General features: G+C 43.8%; 1 protein-coding gene and 1 non-coding gene across 16 annotated transcripts in view; both read left to right on the forward strand.

Moving 5' to 3' along the window:
• The window catches only part of LOC119395969 (dnaJ homolog subfamily C member 13), a 221,893-nt gene that overhangs the window by 19,848 nt on the left and 174,731 nt on the right, over window positions 1-27,314 (forward strand). For 13 of the 15 annotated variants that reach the window (XM_049416836.1, XM_049416838.1, XM_049416840.1 and 10 more), the window contains exons 2-8: window positions 14,487-14,703; window positions 15,925-15,966; window positions 17,473-17,673; window positions 18,748-18,887; window positions 24,524-24,587; window positions 26,430-26,525; window positions 26,833-26,924. In XM_049416836.1, coding sequence (XP_049272793.1) covers window positions 14,487-14,703; window positions 15,925-15,966; window positions 17,473-17,673; window positions 18,748-18,887; window positions 24,524-24,587; window positions 26,430-26,525; window positions 26,833-26,924 — 852 coding nt within the window. Of the gene's footprint in view, window positions 1-8,431; window positions 8,907-14,486; window positions 14,704-15,924; window positions 15,967-17,472; window positions 17,674-18,747; window positions 18,888-24,523; window positions 24,588-26,429; window positions 26,526-26,832; window positions 26,925-27,314 lie in introns of those variants that run through there. The other 2 variants (XM_049416841.1, XM_049416830.1) reach the window with 2 other exon arrangements.
• On the forward strand, window positions 7,291-7,393 carry LOC119398084 (U6 spliceosomal RNA). The gene has a single exon (XR_005184759.1). It is a non-coding gene; the product is annotated as a U6 spliceosomal RNA (small nuclear RNA).

Raw genomic sequence — 27,314 nt, forward strand, 5'->3', positions numbered from 1 at the left:
CCAGTTATCGTGCACACCAAACCCCACTTCTTATTTCTGAACAGAATCACCTATATAAACTCCAACACCACAAAAGCTTTTTCAAAAATTACTGTGGGGTTGTCACGCCTGATCGTTGCCTGTCAGCCTACACATTGTTAACGAGACACCTGTCGTTTGGGGTACGCACTGTCACTGGAACGGGGAGCGGAAAAAGAACCAGCGGGAAAGGAGGAACGCTACCATACTGCCTTACCGATTTGCGTACCGTATTTCAGTAACTTGCTAAAACGTTCTATTAGTGTTTTTAGCAAGTTACGCTAATACCCTGCCCTATACGGTACGGTATTACCGCACCACTCCTCCTTTCTCTCTTGTGCATTTGCCGCTCCTAATTCCAGTGAGGGTACATCAGCTCTACAAATGCTTTTCTTCAAAAATGACTATGAAATTGTCACGCCTAAGTGCTGCCTCTCAGTCTTTGTATGGTGAAGGAGGAACCTGTTGTTCGGGGGACGCACAGTAACTGGTACGGGGAGCTGCAAAAACACAACGAGCTAGAAAGGAGGAGTGGTGCGGTAATACTGTACCATATATGGCACGGTATTACCGTAATTTTCTAAAACGCTCTATTCGTTCTTGTATTGCTACCACGCTTGCAAACGATTTTGTACGTTTGTGTAATCATTTGTACCGTTTGAAAATGAAAACTGTTTTACAATTTCTTATCTGCACTTCTGAAACCATTCCAAAAGAAATGTTGAAAAAAAAATTCAGCTTTGTTTTGCCTACATCTTTTTCTTCGATAGTGAAAAACGTTTAGTGCGAATTTCCTTTCTTTTTACAGTTACTGTGAAGAATGAAGCGGGCGAGTACTAAAACGATCGACAGTTTCTTCCGTCCAGCTGCCAAGAAGACTCGCCAAGAAGACTCTCAAGCCAGTCGTACGGAGACTCCATTCCCCGCTCCTTCGTTGCACGTAGATGAGATTGATGCGAATGTTGTCTGCATGCAGAATGCCGAACACGAAAGCAAAAGATCGGACGCCACGCTCTTGACAGCCAGCGACAGTGGAGGCACTGCCATGGTGTCGGGTTCTTTGGACATTGCAAACTTCGTGGAAAAGCAAGTTGACAACTTCTCCAAGAGGTGTTTGCTGGAGTTCCATTGGCAGCCGCCACAAAATTATAGCTTCCCGCACTCCATCCACAAGAAAGGGGGCAAAGAGGAAAAAAGATATTTGAGCAGTGCACATTTGCTTAAATTTAAGTGGCTTAATTGTTCTGTCGAACAGTCAGAAAGGTCTATATTGCAAATACTGCGCATTGTTCGCAACAGGCGCCGTTGGAGGCTACCAAAGAAATGTTCCACTTCAGAAACTTGTGACGAGACCGCTCAGGACATTTGCGAGGCTACTAGGCAAGGATGGCGATCTTCCTCGGCATGAAGCCACCAGATACCACAAGGAAGCAGTGGAAGCCGCAAAAAACTTTCTTGCTTGTGCTGGTGCACCGGAAAGAGATGTCGCGAACCAAGTGTCCAAACAGCGTCTACTTCAAGTGACTGAGAATAGAAACCGTCTGATACCCATCATAGAAAGCATCATATTTCTAGGGCGTCAAGGCATACCGCTTCGTGGACATAGAGACGATGGCTCGCTTCTCGACAACTCACAAGAGGCTTCACCAGTCGCTAACGAGGGAAACTTTCGTGAACTATTGCGCTTTCGGGTCTCCAGTGGTGACAAGGAACTCGAGAGGCATCTCGCCAATGCGTCATCTCGGGCAACATATATAAGCAAGACAACCCAGAATGAACTAATCACGTGCTGTGCGGAAGAAGTGCTTTCTATGATAATTCAACAGGTACAAGAATCCGGCATGTACAGTGTTATGTTTGATGAAACTACTGACGTTGCTCATATGTCACAATTGTGTCTTGTTCTGCGATATGTCCACAACAACGTCATTCGAGAAGACTTCGTACAGTTCGTAGACATTCGTAGTGATATTGGTAGCACGGCTGTTGGCTCTGGCATAAGTGAGCCCGTTGTGACAGGAATAACGCTCGGGCAACAAGTTATTAAGGCACTGAAGGCATTAGGAGTTGATCTCGAAAAGTGCGTTGGTATAGGTACCGATGGCTGCAGCGTCATGGTCTCTCAGATTTGTGGCGCTGTATCTGAAATTAAACGCTCGGCACCCGATGCTGTGCACTGTCCTTGCTTCAACCACGCACTAAACTTGTCGCTGTCAAAATCATCAAGGCTACAGTCCATTAGAAATGCTGTTGGTGTTATGAAAGAGGTGATTTCTTTTTTTACAGCGTCACCGAAACGAAATATTGTTTTGAAAACCATCCTTGGTGGTCAACTGAAAGGTCTTTGCGAAACGAGATGGATTGAGAGGCACGACGGCGTTATGAGATTTCGTGATTCGCTTGGGAGCGTGGCCAAGGCTTTGGAGAGCATCTCCACTTGGACTGAAATGCACAGTTCGGCGAAAGCTAAAACGCTCCTTGCCGCCATAAAAGACGGCGAATTCCTGGTTACTATTATCTGCTTGGCCGACATGCTGGCCCATACGCTTCCGCTCAGTCGTCTCTTCCAGAGACAGTGTATTGACGTCCGAACGGCCAAGAACGCATTGGTGGACACCATGGCTGTTCTTGATAAGCGAAGAGTGGACTCTGCCGAAACATTTTCGCAACTCTACAAGGACGCCGTCGTCCTGGCAGATGAACTGGAAACAGAGATTCGGTCGCCACGCATTACTAAAAGACAGACGTACAGATGCAACGCCCCTATGCCTGATGTAGAGAGCTACTATAGGACGGCAGTCTACGCTCCATTACTGGACGATGTGTTGACTGACTTAAAATCGCGATTCACTGTTGAGGCGGAAAGTGCCTACGAACTTTTTCTTTTTGTGCCGTCCCAAAGTCACGCCACAAAAGAGGACGACAAAAAGTATCTCGCAAACATTTCTCGGCGCTATTCCGCTTTCATGGGCACAAATGTGTCAACGACAGCAAAGATGGCTGAAGCTGAGCTAGGTTTATGGCGACAGAAATGGATGCGCGAGGCCGAAGACGGAAGGGAAGTTCCACTACCGCTGCGGGAGCACTGGACACGTGCGACAGGGAAATCTTCCTTTAATTCACACATTTCTTCAGATACTGGCCACTCTACCCGTAAGTGTGGCCAGTGCCGAAAGGTCTTTTTCTGCTTTACGACGTCTGAAGACGTGGATGCGCTCTCAAATGGGTGAAGAGCGTTTGACTGGGCTGGCATTATTACATGCTCATAGGGACATTACCATTGACACGAGTAAAGTGATTGAGCGGTTCGCAACCAAATGTAGCGGACAGCGGAGGTTAGAGCTTGTGATTTAACCAGCCTCCATAGTTTTAGTCTTTACAAGCTTAATTGCCGAAGATGCCAACCCCGCATGCTTTTCTAACAAACCTGTGAACCTTTTTATCACGAATATACACATTCATTCGTGTGTAAATATAGTTTTTCTGCTGCACACGTTTCTTTCCGACTTTTGTTTTGTTGGTTAAGATTGCCGCCTTTTCTTATGCTACAGGGGTCGTAGCTGTCCTTGAAACCCTTGAAAACCCTGGAATTTTGAAATAGCACTTTTAAGGCCTTGAAAACTCTTAAATTCTTGTAGGTCCCTAAATGTCCTTGAATTTTGTCAATACACTTTTGTTGAGCCAATTTTTAGCAATTGCATTTTGGATAGTTCTGTGCCAATAATCGAGCTCATATTACACGGTTCCAATTCGCTATGACATTAATTTAGAATTTGAAAGTATTTAAAAAGAACGAACAGACATATTCTAACACATGTAACCCGCTTTAAAGATGGTTTCACTGCAATACGGGACTGCTGTGCCGAAAAACCACCTTGTCAGGGGAAATCCGTCCCAGCGCGAAGCCACACTTCTGCACTTCAGTCATTCCTTTTATTATCGTCTTATATTGCTTACGTATGAGAAATTTTAAAACTTAAATTATTTTTCCACATATAGTTTGCATCCTACTACAATTCAAATCCCGCTACTATATGAAATCACTACAAAATTATTCGACACTAATTGCCATTCACTTTGAGCCTAGAAAGTTATGTTTGCACGAGCCTACTTTTGATCAGAGGGTTGACGAGGATTTTATTTTGTGGCAGTAGAGAGTGAAGGGAGCCCGACCCCTTTGCATATGTGTGTGTGTGTGGGCATATATGCTCAACAGGTGAACGTGTTCATCGCCTAGTTGGTACTTGCTATATGTGACATAATTGCCCCTAAAATGTCACAAAATAAGTTGCAAGTGCTGCCCATGTTGTCATGTTTGTGTTTTTTCTTGCGTTTTTGTGTTATATTAGCGGCGATTATGTCTTATATACATATAAGTTGAAAAAATTTTAAGGCTGGCAATGCACATTTTGTGTATGTGTCATGTGCACACGCGCTCACGCAATACATCCATATTGTGAGGTGAATCAGTTTAAGCAACTTAGCAGAAGAACACTGAAACCCGTGGAAAACAGTGTAAAAAATATGAGCGAAAAAGGAACGGTGAGAATTCCTTTAGTTAGCTATTAATTGTGAAAATGTTCCTACTTTGGCTTGTGTGCAATGAAGGATGTGCTTCATGCTGTAAAAGCTGGTGTTTCCTTTTTCTACGATCTCAACAAGTGTTGCTTGAAGTCCTTGAAAATTCTTCGTTAGGTGCTTGAAAGTCCTTAAAAACCCTTGAATTGTTTTCTTCAAAGTTGCCATCAACCCTGTATAATGCAGTTATGTTTACTTTTAGTAAACATTATTGTAGTTGTTTTGTATCACTCTAGATTGTACTTCTTGTGTATGACTCATGAATGATGAGTGTCGCTCTACTTTCCTATGTACAAAGCTCGGTGAGACTTCGTGTAAACGTACAAATCGCCGCTCTATGCTGGTTAATGCTGCTTGCGTGATTTGCATTCTCTCTTGTGTTCATATTTGTCGCCGATATTACTCAGATTCCTGCGTAAACTTTTAGGTTTTTGTGATATTACAAGATTTGACCATGCCCACCATGTCAATAAATTGTTTTCAAAACTGCACGTGGTTTTCTACGAGATATTATTTTAGATAATGAAATGGCACTGAGCAATGCAACTGAGAACAAAAATAATGAGCATTTGGTTACTAACGTGAAGTTTTAAAGTTGGGCAACGCCCGCTTCCCCCTCTCCCCCCCCCCCAACTCCCCCCTCTCCCCCCCCCCCCAACAACCAACCGCCCCCCCCCCAAAGCAAGCGCCTGGATCCGCCCCTGTGACTGGGAGGGAGGTTTTGAAGTTCAAATTTTCATTAAAATAGTTCGTTTGCAAGAAAAAAAAAACAAAGCAAACAAGCCATGGAGAACAAGTATAAAGATGCTATGCACGCCCGACTTTGACCTGCTTTCTTTCTCTCTCTCTCTCTCAAAAAAAAAAAGCAATCCTTGTGATCGATCATTTTATTTGCATGGATGAACCCAGGGTTAGGATCAGCGCTGCACCAGTATTGGATTGAAAACGCTTCAATCACAGCAATCATTGGCAACTATTTCGAAAAGAACTCTTTTGTTTTATAAAAAAGGTCTGTTATCACCAACTATTCTACCAGTGGCCTATCCAGGTTATGAATGCGCGCACAGGGTGTCTTGAATACGAAAAAAAAAATGGAAAATGAATAGTCATTATATCGAATGCTACTGCTGTAGATTGCCTAAATGACGAGTGATCTTCATTTTCTTTGCAATCTTTCACCGTGGAATGAATTCAGCGTCCGAACGATGCTGGAAATCGAATCCCTGACCTTGTGATCATGCAACGTCTGGAGGCAAACGTGAAGTCGCCAAGCTATCTTAATTAAACGTAAAAATAATAAAAGTGTAGATTGAATGCATTGCTGATGCTTTGATTACTCACAATAATGAATTGAGTTCGCCCGCATCATGAAACTGATTTTCTTATTTTAGCGCTCATTTTTATGTTGCCTTAGCAGACTCCAGATTTGTGTATGGAATATCTATCGATCTGCCTGTCCATATATATATATATATATATATATATATATATATATATATATATATATATATATATATATATATATATATATATACACGCAGTGAAACAGACACGCGTACGAAGCGATTTATTGACGTTTCGGCCGCGGGTCCGGCCTTCATCAGAATATATATATATATATATATATATATATATATATATATATTGTAAGAACGGCATTGAAATGCCCCATTTGGCTTGCGCATATAGTCGCCTGGATATATTGTATCTGGATCATAAATTAAATGTACAGTTTTAGTAACTAATATGAATTCTCTCAAAGTGACTTAGTAAGTAAACGTTGGCGGCATTTTGCCAAATAGTTTCACCTCTTTATTTTTTCGGTAACTACATTCAGCCAAAATATAGCAATACTTGAGCAACCGCGGTGATGGAAGAAAAGTTACGGAACTGTAGCAGGGTGCAAGTCATTATGATATGTAAACTGTAAGTTATAGTTACTATATTAACTATTTATAAGATGACCTAGCATATAAGCTACTATAACCACGCCAAATACGGCAGCTCAACCGTTCCTGCATCATATTTCTTGCGCACTTTTTGCGCATGCAATACATTCAATATTGGATTGTACTGTTGAGCTAGCTAGACGATAGCTGTTCGGTGCCGGTTATGCCTGATGCATATATTGTTTTTACGTGAATGCTAACCGCGCTTGTCAAAGCTCAACACGTAGAATTCAGCTGTAGCACCGCTGACTTTATTTTAATTACATCGCATCGCGTTGACAAAGGGCTTGTATCGTTGTGCTGGTCATGTTTGGTTAGTTGTTTGCCACTGTCTTAACCACGTGATAGTTACATAAGCATTAGGAATCGTGTAGGCCGTATAGAAATTTCAAATTGCGCGGGCACGCCTCGGTGATTGCACGCGCCTTCGAAGGGGCGTCTTGGATCACGGAAGCCGTGTGCAGGGTATTGACGTTGCTGCCAAATCCGCGAGAGGCCGCCACAACGCAAGCAAATCTTAATTCTCAGAATAAGAAATTGCCGTATTCTGTACGTTTCGCGGATAAAATGTAGTAGGTAGCTAAGAGGTCCATGCAGAATCCCGCTTAAACTGGTCTGCTTGAGCATATACGATAAACAACGCTATGCGCTTGGCTAATTCTCATTGTAAACTTGATGGTTCACTCGCAACGCTTGGAGGCTCCGATGCATTCGCTATAAATATCTGAAGCGCAGTTGTTGGGTTGTACTTCCAAAGTACATATACTAAAATTGGAACGATACAGAGAAGATTAGCATGGCCCCTGCGCAAGGATGACACGCAAAATCGTGAAGCGTTCCACATTTTTTTTTCACTCTAACACATCGACTACTTGTAGTCGTGTCGGTATTGTTAACTTTTGAAACAACCTTCTAGTTTATCGCTGCACGTATGCTTGTTTTACCAACAGAAATATGTGCACACAGCCAGCACTAATTTATATTTCATATTGGGCAATGAGGGAATGAACGCCCAGATAGTGGTCACATATATTTTGTCACACTTAATTACTGTGTATTCACACATACGCGTATCGCGAAAATCAAAAGGTCTGCAAAACGAGTTAACCGAACGTATCTCTGGATGTCCCGCCGCTTCTGAAACGCGTCTTCTTATCCCTTGTTTGTGTTCTTTGCTATGATCGTAATTTTTCTTGTGTTGAATGGTGCCATTACATAAGAGCAATTGCTGCTTGTGTACTTTCAAAACGCAGAAGCTGCGCAAAAAAAAAAAAAAGTCAGCTGAAGAAGCAGCGCGAACAATGCAAATGAACCGTAACTGCGCGGCGCGCACGCAGCACGGCGTAGCGTCTGCTCTTATATTCCCTAGACTTTGCATCGTTCCCGACCGCAGCGCCCAAGGGATCTTTACAAAATACTATTTTTATGGTAAATCAGCACATTACATTCACATGCTTCATTACTTCCCGCTTTTGTGTGTTCTAGAAATAAAGGAAATTATAAAAATTAAGCATGATACCTTGCTTTGCGTAATATCTACTCATGAACGAAGAAACGCAAACTTGGCACTGAAACCTAGAAAGTTTAAAAGTTTAACCAACTGGTTTAACTGAAACTCCTGCAAAAACTGAACGTAGTTGGCCAGCTCGCCGGCTCTTACATTCAACAAACTCGTTCTTGTCGCGGTTATTGCACTGAAAAACAATCAATGCCTGTACGGTTACAAAGGTTACAGCAAGATGTACGAACTGCAAAGCTATAATTGTTCTTAGCGCTACTCGCGGTGTTTTATTGTACTAGGGAGACCACAATATTTCCTGTTGATTTGGCGATACACTGAACTGAATGGTTTAGCCAGTTTAGCAACTCTGTCGAAGCGGGTTCCAAGCGGTCTACAACATCTACATAGCTTGTGCGGGTGTGTGTTAGCGGAGTGCGAAAAACAGATATTCGGCTATCTCACTAAACTCGTGTACACACGCTGACCGCGATTATGTGTTCTGGGCTTGGCTCCTAGCGTGTGCGTTCGTTGTGTCCCTCTGTAGAGTTGAAGCTCGCTGGAACATCGCGGAATGACAGCGTGAAGCGCCCGAAAGAGCGGTGGTGTCCCGTGATCGTCGGAAGATCAGACGCCGGCGCGACGTGTGTTGTCCAGCCCGTTGCTGACCAGGGGGGCGGTGTTCTGCCCCTGCGCACACATGCGCCTCCGGGACTCGGCCTCCGAAAGTGCTCGGGGGCGTTGATGCTGGCACGTGCTTGTCGCTAGACCCGAGCGGCCTTCTTGACCATGACGGCCGATGCTATGATTCAAAACCAGGACGTGGCCTGCTACCTGGTCACGAAGTTGTCATGGAAGGGAAAGTGAGTACTAACGCGCGCTACTATCGCTTGCATGCCACTCAACGGTCACTCTCGTTGCACAGTTTATCTTCACGAGCGCGAAGTTGCAGCCGGGTACCGGCATGTTGCTGCAACGGCAAACGGTGGTTCTGGATTGGCGGCATAAGCAGCGTTGGCCCCCCCTACTCTACGCTGCAAATTGAACCCGGCGTCCGCACAGGGCGTTTTGATTGTGGTTGAGCAACAGGCACAGTCGGTCAGCTGACTGACTGGCTGGCTGCTCGTCGTTTTCGCGCTGCAGCATGCCGTGTAGACGCTTGCTGGATACGTGTGTCGGTCACTGCGCACGACACAATCGCGCGTGTAGGAGTGGTGTCTAAGGGTACGCGTACAGTTGTGCATTGGGAGCAGAATAACGAAACACATTGAAGACAGCGCACGTCGTTTTAGTGCCTTGCCACGTCTTCGTTCCTCTTTGTACGCCGGTTTCTTCCATCCATGTCCAAGTTCTTGACCTCGATTTTGTATTTTGCGAGACACCTTTGAATGAACCCACCGTGGAAAGCAGTTTAGGTGAAAGCCATAGCGCGCAGCATTTACCAACATGTAGTTTTAATTCATTTGACAAAATAGATGCATTTCAAACGAAGTTGTTCGTGAATGAAGGCATTTCAAAATGACAAGTTGAGCACTGTCCACACTTCTTGCAAATGTCCCATTCATTTCGTTATAGTTCGAAAAAAAAAAGTAAAAGAAACTGCAACAAAGAACACACTAGACAAGCCCTATTCTGTGCTGTTCTTTCATGCCGTCCTGTTTTTTTTTTTGTGTGCGCTCTTGTATGTTAAAATGGAGCATTACCAAGTAGCCAAAATCGCGATATTGTTACCACTGATCCCATTAATCTGGAACATGCTACATGTGATGGGTGGTTTCAGAACTGCAGTGTCCCATGGTGTTGGCTCGTATTTTTTATTCGACATCCACACATGGCATGTCAACCTGTCAACTTGGTTACTCCTCCGATATTCAATATTGTAAACGAAAATAGATTCAGTGAATGAGACAGTCAGTCTAAGTCGTCTCAAATGGTTTCTCTGCTTCATGAATACTGCTTCATGAATCATGTATACACATGCAATACTTTCAAAATACAGTTTTGAAAGTATTGCATGTGTATACTTCGTGAATACAAGAAAGTATTGCGTGTGTAAACTGTAACTATGAACATCGCTACATATTGCTACTGCATGTTTAATCACTGAAGAGTCTACACTTGGGATGTACTCTACACATGCTGCCATTAAGCTTTATGAAACTACAGCTGTGACCAATTATTTCCTTTTTTTATCACCGTTTGTGCCCTTGAAAAAGCTGTCAACTCCAAGTGCCGCATTTCTAGCAGTTGATTGTTTGCCACCCCATATTCATCATGGAAGGCTGTGCGCTGTCCACACTTATCAGTGTTGTTTTTACCACTCTGAGCATGCAACCAGTCGGCTAAGCTTGTCCAAGCAGGCAGATGCACTTTGTAACATTGTTTTCGTGAAGCGCAGCTGCTGTTGAGTGCATTGACAGGACAGGTTGCAGGAGCGCTGGAGTGTCATTGAATGCCCGTCTCTGCTGAGATACTGTTGTGCTGTTTGTTAAGCCTTGTAAAAGCAGAGGTGTTGATGGGAATTAGAAGTATTGAACACTGGGTGAGTTGGTATTCCGTATTTAAGCTGAAAAGCCGGTGATGCGAGGGACATAAGCAAAAATGGGTAACGCGGATGAAGAGTAATAACTGGCATTTATTATCAGAAAGATGAAATACGAAGCATAACACCATTGCAGGAAAAGCCTTAAGTTCATGGCCAGATAAACAACTTTCTGACTCGTGCAGCAACACAGAAAGACTTGAAACACACGTCCCTGTGCTTGTGAATGAAGAATTCGATTTCTCGCGTAGTCTTACCTCTGTGCCCCGATACTAATACCTTTTTGTCCTTAGCAGTGGCTTGTGATTGCACTCTTTGCAGTGCATTGAAAGGATAGACGAAGGTTGCCCACTTATGAAGCTCTGTGATGCATTAGGTAGTCGTTTAGGCAGTTGTTTGTCTTTCAGATGTACCACTTTTCACATGACAGAGCAATTTAGTATGCCACCACTTTCTTCCACACAGTGGTAATTAACATTACATTGATTTGAGTGAGCCGAGTCATCAATCTTTGTATACTTATGTGCAGATGCTGCAAAACTTGTTTTTCGTCAAAGCAACATCTATGCCTAACCAGCTCCGCGTCTTCTTCAAACAATGTAATATAAAGGAACACTAAGGACTAGGTGTTCTTTTTGACAATAAACCCAGAGATGTTTGCGCTTGAGTCGTACTTTTTAGCTTAAATAGGAAATAAGTATTATAAAAGATGTGAGCACAGGAAGAGAGCACAAGCACTAGTGTCAGTCTCGTCTTTCGTGTGAACATACTTTTAGTGCCAGTTTTTCTTCAACACATATGAAGATTAATAAGTCTGACCAAAACTTCTAGGGATAAGTATTGGTGGAAGTTGTTAATCAAGCATAACAGCCTTTGGTTTGCTGCCTTCTACAGCAGTTGCATTTTTGTGGGCGTAAAGCACAAACACCTCATAGGCACACGGCAATGCAGTTTTAGATATGCGACCGTAGCACCAGAGCACAGAGCATAGTGTTTAGAAGCAGCAGAATTGAGCCTGGCTGTGTATTTTGGGGGGTAACGCGTATTCACAACACCCCAGAGGGCATTAGGTCTGCACCCAGGGAGCCTTTGTTGAGGAGGTGTACAAACAGAAGACACTTGAGCGCGCCGATGTGTTCAGCGAACGTCTCATTTTCTTGGTATCCCTGGCGGTCAAAACCGGTGATACTGAGGCGGCAAAGGAGAGTTACGTGGCACCTTCTGGTCAGTGACGGGTGCCTATAGTGAAATTTAGGTGCGCAGCACAGGACTACAGCGACGAATAGCTTGTCCATGATCCGCTGATCTCCTGCTGATCTGCCGAGTCTTATGCAGGTCTTGTAAGGGCAAGGAAACATCACAGTAATGTGTTACTAATGTGTGGGTTGCGCGACAGTACTAATGATGCACACACATCATCGTGATCAGCTTATTTTATGTCTACTGCAGGGCAAAGCCATCTTTCCACAATCCCCACTGGCCCTTGCCTTGCACAAGCCAATTCTATTTTGTGCCTTGCAAACTTCTTAATTTCAACATACAGCTGAACCGCATGATAACGAAGTAGCATGGAGACTCTAAATTAGTTCATTATATCCAATATTCGTTGTAGCAGTAGAGATAGAAATCAACACTAGCAATCAGCACTCTTATGCGCGTGAGAATGCTAGGTACAAAAACAAATTATTCTAGGCTTCAAACCCACTATAAATGAGGTAATCCTTTCCCGTATCCATGTGGCATTTAAAGCCGAACGGACCGAGACATGAGAAGGTGAAATTACGACAGATCAAAGTTTGTTCGACAAAACAGGCGTGAGTTCAACTTTATTTCAAGAAGGACGGGGCCACATTTTTAACCAAATTTGTAATGACACAGCCACATCAAAAAAAAAAAATAAAAGTGTCACTCAATTGTTTTTCAATAATTATTTTGCTTTTCATGCTACCTTCCAAGTTTTCAACCTCGCGCTAAGCAAATATTTCTTGTTACAACGGATATCGCGGTAGTGCTCGCAATTTCCGATTTGTTACAAATATAATAAACATCATTAAAACAAAGCATGGCCATCCAAAGCTGGTATATAGTTCGCTATAACCGATAATAAGCTACATCAGTGTTCAACGAGGTTCAGCCGTGCCACCTACATCTCGGCCATCCCAGTCTACACATCCTGTCCCTTGGTGCCTTTGCTGCTACCCTAATAGACCAACTCTATGGGATCAGTTTGCAAACTAAGGTCTAGTTGTACAGGCACGTACACACGGGAGTTTTGGGCACTGCAATAGCAGTGTTGTGACTGCACGCAGTAGCAATGATGCATTTGCAGTAACAATAGCTTAGGGTTCGGGAGATCACAGTATCTATTGACCAAGCCATGTTGTCGTAACATCTGTTTAGAGATCTGTTCACAATGCCACTGTGAGAACATTGACAAGGTGAAAGTTTGATCACTTGTTTACCAAAGGAAAAGTTAACATATGTGACTGTTACACAAACGTGTTCTGCGGAACGTTGGGTTATTTGAAAAAATGTCGCCATCTAGTCGGCTTTAGTGAAATGATACAAAGGGAAACATTTTTGTCTTGAAAAACAAACTCTACTTTTGAGAGAAAATCTGCCCTGGTTGGAAGATAAAAACCCAGGAAACTTCTTGCGCGGGGCAGTCTCTCTACCATGGGAGCCTGTTTGTTTCAAGACTATCAGCGCTTTGAGTTATCAGTTAGTATCGCATCAGTTATCAATGAGTTAGCTGGACTATTGGTTAGCTAAGGCTGCGCAGCAAATGCCCTTGAGGATTCGCTGTCCTTTTCTCACTCACTAGTCCAGATTGAACTTTTCGAAAAATAGAAATTTGGGGACTCTTAATTTCAGAACACCATTTGCAGCATCCTAACACAAGTAAAATGCTACGCTAGGCATATGTATATTACAGCAGTGTTTGACATGTTGCACTTTTTTTGTGAAAGCCTGTTTTGAGAAGCATCATACCTGCAAGAAGAAGTTTCGCTTCAAACTAGAGCTTTCGCGGCAGCACATAATTGACAAGTGCAGCGACTTTGAAATTTGGCAGAGGAAAAAAAAACTGTTTTTCTCCTGTGTAATGGTACATTGCCACCGCTGCTGACGTGCATAAGGTTTTGCAGTTTTTATACCTAGTTACAGCATCCACATAATATAATGGAAGTGGACTACAGAAACGTGTGTACAGTGCAGTTCGCTGTTAAAAAGAACCCTCCATTGTGTGGCTCTTACCATGCTGGCAGTCCAATTGCTTGTGCCGGCTAAAGTTACGTCATTACACTGCTCATTGTGTTGTTGCACTGAACATTCCTGCCTAGTGCAGCAGCGAAATACCTGTCAGAGGATTTAAGAAGCTGTAGGATAGGGTAGACAGCCTTCTTATTGAAATTGCCACCTCTGTGCTGTGTGTAGTGGTATTATGTTTGACTGAGCTGTACATGAGAGCACTGTCAAATGGCTCTATTGAAAGTGGTGTTAGAAGGCATTTTAGGAAGCATTTTATGGATGCCCTAGAAGAGGCTCCCTTTAGAGTTTTCCGAGCTGTGTGCCCCCTGCGGTAGCTTATTTGCTGAGGTGTTGGGCTGCTAAACTCGAGGACTCGGGTTTAATGCCTAGGCACGGTGACCACATTTCGATGGGGAAGAAACGTAAGAACACCCGTGTACATAGATCTAGTTGCACATTAAAGAAAGTCTGAATCAATCTGGAGTCTCCACCCCTCTACAGTGTGCCTCATAATCATATTGTGGTTTTGGCACGTGAAACCCTAGAATCAAATATTCTTTTTTTTTTTCTCCTGAGCTGTGCAGTTGTCAACATGCATAAGGAATGATTGTGTGCCCTAGCAAGGTGGTGATGGGCGGAAATTGTCTTGCAGGTATGCGCGGGTGTTCTCGGTGGGCACCCAGGGCATCCGCACCTACAGCCTGCCCAACATGGAGATCACCAACCAGTGGAGCTATGGTGACTTTCTGCGCATCCAACCTTTGGGCTCGGGCCACGAGTTTTCCATCACGTTCCGTAAGGGCCGCAAGGGCGAGAACAGCATGCGATTCCTCTCCGAGCACCGTGCTGATATCATCACCCGCGCACTGGTGAGACTGCCTTGATGGCAGTGGCTGTTACGTGATGGCAGATGTGGAGGTTATGGTTGATCAGGTGCACGTGGTCATAGGCGTGCGCGCAGGGCGGGCGGCCGCCCTCCCTAATTACCTAAGAGGGGGGAGGACGCAAATTCTGCCCCGTACATTGACCCTTCTAGTCACCTACGAGGGGGCGGGGGCCGCAACATCTGACCCATACATTGACTTAGTAGGAGGGGGGGCCGCAGCGACGAACCTTCGCCCCCCCCCCCCCTGATGGGGAACCCTGCGCAAGCCTATGCACGTGGTTCCTTGTTTGTGTGCACACTGTAAGGATCCATGAAATGCATTCTTTCAAATGTACAATCTCCTGTTGGGACTTTTTTAGTGGGCCCTACTTTCACACTGCTAACATTTAAATAGTTACTGGCCCAGAAAAATAGTCACAAACAGATGCATTCAATGGCATGTTTACAGAGCTGTTCAATTTATTTTTCTTTTAGTTGGACTAGGCATTTTACATATGTCAACTGCAGTTCTCTTATGTTGTTGCTTTAAATTTTAACCATCTTTGTAGCACTTCATTTTTGTTCTACTTGCATCAACAGTGTAATAGAAAATGTATAGAAAATATGCTACTTTAGCTAATTTCTCAGTGTGCCCCCTCAGATGAATGTTGCCTTATACGCTGCATATGTTCATTAATTGGAAACACTGGAGTGCACTCGCACACTACGCCTATGCCCACTCTTGGCTATGGCTGTCAAGAAATGAACAGAATCAATGGCAATAAATTTAAATAAATTGCGATCCCGGCATCCTTTCTTCAAGCTTTGTTGCCATTCTGGACTTCAATAGCACTAGCTTTGCCTTGATGCCTGTCTTAGGGCATTTCTTGCTGTCTTGTTGACAGCCACTCAGCTTTCTGGGAACCTGAATGTCACAGTGCTATGTGAGCCATTGAAAATATAAATGAAGAGCAAACACGTTTAATGGTAACAACAGAAGCACAATATAAAATTCTGCACAGTTGCTCAGGGTTCAGGAAACTCTTTCTAGTAGTGTGGTTACAGGAATTGACCATTTCAAATATCATTTGTTCTGTTCAGCAGTATTAGCAGCTGCCTTAGAAACAAATGTCTGTGTGCAATGAAAGAGTTTTGATAAAAGCTTATTGGTGGTGCTTAAACTTCAAGATGTGTTGGTTATCTTAAGTGCTTTGTCCCATTACAGGATTTCAAGCAGCTGTTTGCTGAGCCATGCAAGGAAACTGCGGTAAGCACAGTGGAATTTTTCCTCAGTTTGTCTCGGCAAGGTTTTGAGCCACTCTTTGAATCGATGCTTCTCACAGCAATGTTGCTTTCATGCCAGTAATGAGAAGCAATGATATCACAGCATGTGCTGTCATTTAATTCTGACTCACAGCATGGGCTGCAGTAATGCCCCAAAATTCCGTGTTTTCACTGGATGACTACTCTCCATGCCCACAGCCAGGAATTTTTTTCGGGGGGGGGCACTTGCTGAAAACCTTGACTATTTGAGAAAAACATCTATTTTCATTATTTATTTTTGGTAAAAACACGTACTTCACCAAAATTTGGGGGGGGAGGGGGGCTAGGGCCCCCTCCCTGGCTACGGGCCTGCTACTCTGCATGATGAGTCTTGACCAGTATTGCCACCTTTCTGCGAGCACACATAGACTTGCAGTACCAATCTCGGTAACGCAAGGCTTGTAGTGGTCTTTGAAATAACTGAAAACTTCTCCGTAGCTTAGATCATTGACCTTTACCAAGAGGTACCTCACCTAGGCCACTTGCGTTCTGTTGCTTGGTGGCAGGGCTGTGAATCAGGGAACCAGTGAAAAAAAATAATAAAAAGAATAAGCGAGCAGTGCTATGAGCTTTGCTTGCTTTTTCGTTAGTGTGATGCGTTTGTGTTAGCCACGACTCGTTGATGGCGCATTCCTCACTGCACCTGCCACTCAGCTGCAGCACTCTGCTGCTGCGCCCAAGGTTGTGGGTTTGACTCCCAGCTACAGTGTTGGCTACTTTCTGATCTGCGTAGAATGCGTGAACATTTATTTGCCAGGCATTGGGATACTACATTCAGGAGACATTTCGCTTTGTTTCTTGCTGATGTGCATTAGCTGTGTTCTAGTTGTGCTTCATTTGGCTGCTTTGTGAAAATGTGGCTATTCATTTAGTGACCTGTGCATTGAAAGGCTGCTAAAACTTTCGATTTAGGCTTGATCAAGCTCAGGGAAATCTCGTAGTGAATTTAAACCTGGTTCTAACCAGTGGCTTGTACATTTAAGTGATGTATCCAAATCTGGGTGTAACAAGCTGTATGTAAATGCATGATGGGTTTCTTATACACGAGAAAGCACTATAAAACACAGCTGCCCGCAAGAGTGCATCACTGCAAGCTCCATGGGGACCTGATTTTGAAAGCAGAATGTGCATGTGATGCAGCAAGCCAGTGTGGTCTGTAGCCCTACGTCGGTTTATGTGTAGTCGCGTCGTACCTGCTCTCGTGCTTAAAAAAAAATCTTGTCTTGTGACTGATGGCTTTACTATGTACTGTAGGCTTTCGGTAGTTTGTCAAACTTGATGTGGGTTTCTGTTGTGTCGAGATTGGATTAATGGATTTATTTTGCATGAATATTGAACAAAATGACATTTTAGGATTAGATTAGAGTATAATTCTCTGTGCCTAAGTTTATTGTTAATTCGGTTTCACTGAAATCATTCTTTTGGATCGTATGCTGCCCCATGCACACAGTCTTACCGGGCACGCAAGGTGCACTGGTCCGACAACGAGCAGACCGTGGAGCTGGAGTTGGGCTGCCAGGGTTTTGTGCAGCGAGATCCTGCCCGGAAAGGCCGTGTCCTCGGGACATACCCGTACCGGGACCTGCGAGGCATGGCTGCCCTGTCAGATATACCAGGAGGACTGGTGCTTGCTACTGGACACGAACGCCTGGTAAGCATCCCAGTCAATCCTTGCCGCTACAAAATCCTATCCGACATAAAATTAGAGTATAGTCTGGATGATTTGGACTATCTTAGTTCAGGTTGCTGTATAGTTCAAACTACAAGCCAATCCTAGCAAGGTTGTGTGTACTTGAATAAGGAAAAACTTCTGTGAAATTGAGTACTTTAGGCTGGCTGATGGTTATTTCGAGCAAAATCTCTCGCTCTTACGGACCACCATTATAACGTAACCTCTACAGCTAGGTGCAGGATAGAAACAGAAACTTCTTTGGGTCCCTTGTTGATTCCTAAGATGACTTATCAGGTCTCATCAGTGTAAAGTATGTCCTCTTGTCACGCCTTATCAGTTTTATCTATTTTCTCTTGTCTTTATCTATATCTCTGTTCTTTATATACTCTATGTGCCTTTGTATACATTGATCTACCATCATCTTTCCGCATCTCATGAGGCTTAAGGCTTTTGTCTTAATAAATATCTTTATTTTTATGAAAGAAGCTTCAGAGAGGGATTGAAGACGGCACGCGCTGAGTGATGAGCCGTCTGGCCTCGTCCAGTTTTTGCTGATTACCTGGGAGATAGGAATTGCCAGTTGTCCATGGGGGGGGTGGGGGCTGACACACACTCTCCTGTACACTACTAGGGGGCATTTTTGAAGATCCTTAACCCTCCAACTGAGTGCTCTGCATGCGGTGTTGACTGTGGCAGCAGCATATCGGCGTTGTTGCTGCGAATGTCTATAGTCTGATACAACTTAAGAAGTCTGGAGTGACCCTGCCTAGACGACTGAAGTGTGGCAGCCGATCACCTCCGCAACTAGAGAAACAATCCTGCTCATGCATGCGCTCGGCAGTGCTCTCCGAAGGAGGGTCATCGACCGCCCGGCTCATGATGTCGACCTCGAGTGCGTGCCCGTTGGGGCAGGCTTGTGAGCATCTGCCTTTGAGGAGGAAATGCCGCAGACTTCTACTGTTGTACTCTACTATAAGTACCCGTATGTTTCAATTTAAGTGTGGGAGAAAGCAAATTCTGACAACGTTCTTGATTTGTTCTCGATTATGGCAGCACATATTTATTGTGGAAAAGAGGGAGGAGCTGATGAAGCGTGCCGTCGACTGGGCCAGCCACCACGTGGGGGTCCAGCTGTCGTTCCGCGAGCCGATGACGCGGCCGGCAGCAAGAGAAGCCCGCCTTGGCCGGTACAGGTGCGTTATCATCCCTCTGAATCAAAATTTCCATTCTTCTGGAATGAAGTTGAGGCAGCAAAGTTGTAAAATACTCTGCAATGCATTTTTCAGTGCTATAAGTTAACCTGCCTAGTTGAGAGACTATGCTGCAAGAAATTTTGAGCCGTATTGTACTATATGTTTGCATGCTGATGACACATATGGTCAATACAAACAGTTAGTTGTTTGTAATTGTGATTTTTGGGAAGAAAGTCTGCTTGTTCCTCCTAAGTGCAAGCTGTGTCAGTTGAAGTACTAAATAGTAGGGGTGGGCGAATATTCGAAATTTCGAATATTTTTCGAATAGTGTTTGCTATTTGATTCGATTCGCACTGGAATTGTACTATTTGAACTACAGTGGAACCTCGTTAATGCGTACCTGCCGGGAACGCCGCATAACTACGCACTAAACGGTAGTACGCATTAACCACGAAGTAAAAATTTGCATCTCCTCGCGTACGCCATCGCCGCCAGCAAAAAAAAAAATACAGTACCACAGCAAATATTGCCTTAAAGTACCCTCTGCGAAGCCTTTTCTTTCTTTTTGCCAAACTGGAGAAAAAATTCTGGTACTCTCGCACGACCGTCCGATTGCACGCGTAGCGACGCCAAGGAGCATTTCGGACCTATTACAAGGTCCGGTACACGCAGTGACCGACATAGCGACAGAACGGACAGTGTCGGCTTTCCGCGATATATGTGCGTGCATCTATACCGCGATCTGCTCCTAAACGAAAACTGATGCAGTTCCAGTGAAACGCAGTACGGCTGCGTGGAGCCGATCGTCTCCTGGCTAGTTGCGTGCAGCGTGTCGCCTTCTCTGCTCACGCCGTCACTGCCGGGCCGCTTGCTGTACTGCACGCGCGCATTTGTCGTGGGAGTGTTCTTCGTACCCACTTCGCTGCAGACCGTGCACAGATGCGGCGATGAGCACAGATGAGCTTGTTCGGTTAACGCGGCGATGACGCACTTCCTGCAAGCGATGCGCACTCCGCGACCCTCTAGCGGTCCTGGCAGCGGACGGAAGCGCGTTTGGGTGGTCGCCCAATAAAAGCGTGCAGTATGGTTACAACAGCGCTACGCTTGCTGAACCGTACGCGTGCGTTTAGCGGGATAGCGTCTATGCAAAGAGGTTTCTCGTCGCCCACGACTAGCAACGCTCAACTCCGCAACAGTGAGCTGCTTTCGTTTCTACAAAGCGGCGCGCACTTGAACACGGCCCCGCACAACGAGGCGGCAGAGATCGGCGGCCCAGCGCGTTCAGGTTGTCACCTATTAAAAGCGTGCAGTAGGCTTAAAGCAGTGCTGCGCCGCACGCGTTCCCGAGCAGATATCTGAAGATACTTATTGTGATAAGGTTGTCGGCGATAAGTCATGCTGGCGCGTTCGTCGGTAGCCGCTGCCTCACCTTCATTATTTCCCGATGCTTACCCGCAAAGGCGTCGCCGCAATCGCGCGGAAGTCGGAATGAGTGATCGACCGATCTACGCACTTCTCGAAAGACGGAAAACCTTTGGCGGCACATTGTGGCGTCGGGAAGTTCAGCGGCGCAGTAAAATTTTATGGCACAAAACGTTATCGCGGTACGCAGGGTACGCACTAACCGGTAGGCGTAGGGCGAAGCACTACGGCTTAAGCGGTCAGCGATTGCATTAGGCTCTATGAGACTCGGTCGGGGATTCGTCACAACTAAGTTTTAACCGTTAGTACGCTTAAAGCGGGTACGTATTAACGAGTTTCGACTGTATTCGAACTTCCCAAAGACAAATACAGTCAACGTCCGATTAAAAGTGACCCCTTCAAATTCTCAATATGCCTCACCTCATTACACTTTCGTATTGCGGCAAAGCTGCCTTTCAAGCTCCGCTATGGTCGCTAATGTATTAACTCAAGAAAACGCTGGTTCCAACACGGAGATGAAAGATGTGGTAGAGTTAGGGGCTCAATTATTGCTGTTTTGGACATGAATATTGGGCAGGAAGTCCAAAAAATTGGATGCCAAAGCTTTTCAGCATCCAAAATTTCAGATGTTCTTATATATCGACATCTGAGAGGCAGATTTGGAACTCCGGACTTCAAAGGAGCACACCCTTGTCCGCCACATCAGTTGGGCTTCCACAGAAGTTGAAAGAGGAGGAGAGGCTGAGGAAATGGCATATTTGCCCATCACGTCTAAAGTGTTGTCGGCAACACTTTGGTTGCACCAAATCATGTACATAAATAGAATTCGGCCTCTACGTTGCCTCATTCTTGATAAGACAACTATAAAAACACCACCCTGCCAGTGCTTCATCAACCTAGCGAAAAGAAACACTTTCATGTTGCTATCTCATAAGAATATGCTTAGGGTATTCTCTCCAACTTTTTTTTTCTGCAATTTCGCTTCGAAGTATTCGAGAAATGTTCTAGAAATATTCGAGAAATATTCGATTCGATTCGCACTCACACTTCAATATTTGAATTCACTTCGCACCCAGAATTTTGCTTTTCGCACAGCTCTACTAAATAGGCATTCTTTAACCCTTTCAGGGTTGAATTTTTTTCGCGAAATCTAGTCCAGAAATGTAACATTTTTTTATTGCTGAAATAAATTCTTCAGACGATTCTATTAAAAAAATTGTCAAATTTTTGTTTCGTGACCGTAAAGTGACAAAAACATCATGTTTGTTGTCACATACACATGGTTTATTCGTGAGTAACATTAAGCAGAATCCTAAAAAAACACTTATACGATTTTTTATAAATGAAAATTATGCGCTATATTAAACATAGCTCACAGACATACAAAAATTAGCACGCCAAAGTACTTTTCCAATATCGGCGCATGAAAAAAAATTCCACGTATTCCCGAAGCGTGGTAGCACGTGCAAAGCAAGAGAAATTATCAAAAAAGGCGCGCACTTTAAACCAGCTGCACCACGAACGCCAGGGGCGTAGCCAAGGGGCGGGTTGGGGGTTCAAACCCCCCCCCCCCCCGAAATTTTTCAGTTTTGCTTGCGTATATATACACGCACACATACAAACACACACACGAACATACATAAAGTATGGTTGAACCCTCCCCCCCCCCCCCGAAAAATATTTGTGGCTACGCCTCTGGCGAACACGCTCGGATGGGCAAGCGATAGCCGGCGTGCCGTTTCGGGAAGCAAGAAAAAGTACAACAGAGAGACGTTGGTGCATGAAAAAAATTCCACGTATTCCCGAAGTGTGGTAGCACAGGCCAAGCAAGAGAAATGATTGAAAAGGGCGCACGTTTTAAAAATAAACGCTATGCTGTGCATCTATGACGAAACCTTTTGGTACCAAGAAGCTTCTGCTGTACATGTACAGCGAAAACCCTCAAGGGGTTAAAAAGTAAATAGGCGTTACACATTTCTGGATTGTTCATGGTCACTAATTCATGATCATGATCATTGCATATGTGACAAGGCAAAAAAATAAATAAATGACCATCGAGGCATAATTGAGGACAATGGGTCTGAAAATTTTTTAAATTCTTGATCAATTTTATGAAACTTGCCGAGTTCATGTATATTTGTGTGCTGACTTCAAATATCATATGCAGTCATTTTTCTTGTACAATATATTGTCCTTAAAATATCAAACATTTAGTTTGATATTTCTGGAAGAATGGTTTTTCCTTAAGAGATTTATGAGGTAAATCAGTGAACTGTATGCAGTAAATCAAAAATAAATGTCTTAAACCCATTTGAAGAAATGTTTTATGTTCAAAGTCTGTGAGCGAAATCTCAGCGTGACACATACTCACTCGTTAATCTTCAGCATACCATAACTTTGTTCAAACGGGGTTTAGAACTTCTATTCTCGCTCTGTTGCGTACAATTCCCATTCCAGAATATTGTGATATGCTGATTTTCTTTGTAACGCTCTCAGTTTAGGAAATACGTTGCTCCCAAAAAGCACATGAAATGTGTGGTATTTGAAAAACTGCATATTGTACCAGAAAAAATAATTGCATACATAAAATCAGCGCACAAATATACATAAACTCGGCAAGTTTCATCAAAATTTATTTCGAATTTAAAAAGATGTTTAAAAAGCAGTGCCCCCCTTTGAGACAGAGCAAAAAAAAAAAGCATTTTGGCACAAACCATTGAATATTGTTGCTTAAGAGAGCAATAGCTTCCTTGTGTAACAAGCTGCATATCCCCGTACCATCTGTGAATCACAAAGTCTGATGGGTGCAACAGCTGATGCACAAAAGGGTGACATTGTTGGCAGTCGCAATGCTGAATGATATTACAACACAGTATATGTTGTGGCTGATCACTTCGCCTCAGTTGAAACTCTGTAGGGACTTGGATGCTTCGCAGGAGGAATTGGTAAAGTGGTTTAGTGTAGGCAGGGGCGAGTGTACCGCTTGTGCATGATGCTGAACAATGCAAATGACATGGGACGGTTGAAAAGAAAAGAATGCTGCTTGTGATTATAGTAAACCAGGTCAAGAAGGGCAGATTATAAAATGATTTGGTTCATAAGGAGGGCAATGTGTTGCTCTCTATAGCAAGAAAAACTTGACTGTAATAGAAATTATGTGTAAACAAATGCCCATCTCGTGAAGCTAAACTCAGCCGGTTTCATTTTGCTAAAATCGCAGGCAGGCAAAACAAGAACTAAGGCAGACATGTGTTTGGTTTGGCAACATTATTCTCTCCTGTGAAACGGCTTAGCCCTGCAGAGTTTATAGAAGGAAGCATCCTGTGTGTGCTAAACAGGCTTTGTGATGATGTCTTTTTCATGGCCCTCCTGATTTTATGTGCTAGGTTTTGTTGCTAAGTGAACGGGGCTGATTGCTTTTGTGTTCCAGCATTCAGGCATGTCTTTTCTCTAATGGATACTGAAGAGATAAATGATTTCACTTGTATTGTTAGATTACTCTTTCCAAAGTGCCAAAGGCACAGCTCTTGCTGCAAGAAGATGCTTGCTAAACTAGAAAACCGGATAAAAGAAACTAAAGGTGGTGATGTCATCTTTAATTTCCTGCGACGATTTCCCATGGCGTTTTAGATTTTGACAGTGTGTGCTAAAACCCACATATATTTCCTTATCGGTAAATATGAATTGCACAGCATTCTAAGGGGGACACAGACTTGACTTGGAAAATTTCAGGAAATTTTATTTATTTGAATGAGGGGCCAAAATACGAAGAACAAAAAAATGAAATTCATTATTACACTCAGACATTGAGGAGCGGGGATTTGGTACGAAATTCAGTACGCATGTTTGATTTTAATTTTCTCTTGAAATAATTAACCAGTGATGGCAGGGGAACAATGCAGCACACTCAAAAGGATAATTTAAGAGTCGAGCCTGATGTGGTATTTAAACTTAAGGGCTCCTTGAACTGTGGCAACCCATGTGCACTCACACTTGGCAACATCTGAAAACTTTCTTCAAAAAGAAAAAAAAAAAGAATTCTGATTGCAGGTTGTGTCGCACAGCTTTTGGCATGCACAACTGTTGAACAGCTTCCAGTTACGTTGTCTGTCTTGCATTCTTTTAAGTTCCAGTGCTCTTTCTTCCGCATCAGGTGTAGTGTTCTAATTAGTGGTATTTCAGCTTTCTTTGCATTTCCTTTCTTTTTTTTCCAGCACTGATGAGGCACTCACATCTCTATGCGAATTTGTGGTTCACAAGATTTCTCCACGTCACGAGGTAAGTTGCTTGACTTAGCCAGGTGAGTTCGTAAGGTGCCTTCACTAGCGTTAGCTGTTAAGAAAGAAAAAAAGAAAAAGGAGTCTGTGCCATTGCTATGCGTGAATTCTTAAATTATCGCAGCAAAACTTTGAGTAGCAACTCGCCGAAGTGGTCTAGTGGTTATGGTGCTCTACCGTCGACCCAAAGGTCGTGGGGTGGAATACCAGCCACGGTGGCCACATTTTGATGGATGCAATATCTTAGAGGCTTGTGTACTTAGATTAGAACTCCAGGTAGTGGAAATTTTCGGAGCCTTCCACTATGGCATCCCTCATAACCATATCGTGGTTTTGGGATGTTAAACCCCAACAATTATTATTAAAACATAAAGCAGCAGTTAAATCTTTAGAAATATTGCTTCTGTTATTCCCCCGTGAGTACATTCGGCTGGTTCTTACTGGCATGCCAACGATACAGTGTGTGTTCTAGGTTATAGCCAAAAAAAAGCTTGTCGAAAAAAAAAAAGTTGAATGTTCAGCTACTTTCCAGTGCAATCCATTCTAAAGATGTCTGACCTGATTCTTTATTGTATTTTATCCCTTACATGTACTTTTGCAAGCTGGCGTTGTTGTAGGAGGAAGGAGTAAGAAATGGCCTTGGTTCGCAATAATGTGCCGTTTCCTTTGCTACCAAAAGCACTTTTGACCCTACAGATCAGAGGCTGAAAGCACAAACACGTCAGAGCTTTGATCATCAACAGACACAGTAGATAAAAACGAGCTGCTTGACAGCTGCCATCACCACGTGTGACAACACTGAAAGTTGTGGCATCACGTGGCCAGAACTGGGGTGAACCTCTGTCTTGCCCCTTGGTTGAAAGTGAGCGTGTGGTGCTCGAGAAGATTCGTGTGAATGCACACCAACCACTTCATTTCAACCAGAACAACATAAAACATGTTGCTAGAGTGCTTTGGAGTGTTGTACAATGTTCCAGAGCACTTGAAAGCAGTCTGCCAAACGTACTGCAGTGTAGAAGACATACACCCGTCGGCAAAAGTTTACGGGATGCAAAATTTTTGAAAAAGCTACATTTTTGCTTTATCTGGGAACATGAAATCCCAATAAATAGTCCAGCCGGTAGATTGTATTGCAAACGATACAGTCACCAGCTTGAGAAGTGTTGCGCAGTAACAGAACAGAAATTCGCATTTGTAGTGGGGCCTGCATCCCGTAAACTTTTGCTGATGGGTGTACATAAAGTTGCCCAAGTTGCGAGTAACACAGCACCACACTAGAACTGCAGCAATCTTGAAATCCTGCACCCGGGCAAATCACGTAGATTAAGCAGCCACATGTATTGAACAGATGAAACAGGTGACTAGGATGCTTGCATCCTCATTAAGTTTGCGAATGTTACTTTTAATTAATGCCAAAGGATCGGGCTCTGCAGGGGTTCTTTCAGCAAAGCTTCAACTTGGGTCTAGTGCACAATACCACTTGTTCAGTTCTCTGTCATTTGTCCTTCGTGCTTTTCGCTTGGCGCAACTGCACATTAGAAAGGTGTTCTTAGCGTGAAGCATAAAAAATAAAATAAAAAAGTGTGAAAGAGAAGTATTCACCTTTTACATACAAACCAAAAGAGCCAAGGAGGAACAATCAGGTGTCTGAAGCAAAACGGGACATCCAAGACCTGGTAATGCCTGCTGCCTAGTCGCATAAGCCACAAGCAAATGTGGAAGATGAACCACATGTTTGATCATTGTTAACAATAATTGAACTGAAATCTCCACATTTTAGTCTGCTTTCAGCTGTCTTTTATTTGCATGGCACTCGTGCGTTCATATCGTCTTTTTGTCGTAGGATCCTGCGAGACGCCTACTGTGCCTCACGGAGAGCTGCCTGCTGGAACGGGACCCTTCGACATACACAGTGGTCACTCTGAGGCCACTAGCTGACGTGAGTCCTGTTACAATGCTTTGTATGCGCGGGATCAGTCATGTATGCAGCACCGGTGAGCTATAAATGAACGAAATTCGATGCCCGTTAAAAGGATGTAAAGAACCCGAGTTGGGGCATAACTAACCTGGAGCCTACATTGCAGCATTCAATTCATCAATGCACATTTATCTCTGAATGCAAAATTTAATGAAATATTATATTTAATTGATTGTTTCCCAGTTCTTATTGCATTGTTAGGTTTAACAGCTGCGCATGCTTAAAGACTCTAAAGTTTGATGCCCTACCATGGTATCTTTTGTTGCAGGTGTGCCGCATTGTCCGGTCAAGAGATCAAGTGCAACAGTTTTCCATCGAATATGCTCAGGGAGATGCTCGCCACTACAGTTCCAGTGATCGGTGAGTGTCTTGTTGGGAGTAAGCTTCAAGCCAAGCCAAATTCATGTTGAAGAACTTGCAGAGTGAGTGAGGAGTAGAAGAGTGTTTCAGCTGGTACATGTGTGTATTGCTGCACACTGAATGAGACGCAAATGTGACAAACATTGCCACTGTGCAATAGATGTCATGTGTTCTCATGCGTTCATAAACATGCGCTCTTCTATGTAAATGTGCGTGCTTCTGTGGGCTGTTGACGCGGATGCAAGAAACCAGTTCAGATATTGAACATGCACATACAAGGCAGCCATGACATGTTTTCAACTGCAAACCATAACATTCAAGATTTCGTAGTCCTGTTGCTTAGGCGTTGATTGATGACTGTAGTAATCAGAGGATGGAGATGATGATGAC

The sequence above is a fragment of the Rhipicephalus sanguineus genome, chromosome 6 (assembly GCF_013339695.2).
Source record: "Rhipicephalus sanguineus isolate Rsan-2018 chromosome 6, BIME_Rsan_1.4, whole genome shotgun sequence".
In the NCBI taxonomy this organism is placed as follows: domain Eukaryota; kingdom Metazoa; phylum Arthropoda; class Arachnida; order Ixodida; family Ixodidae; genus Rhipicephalus; species Rhipicephalus sanguineus.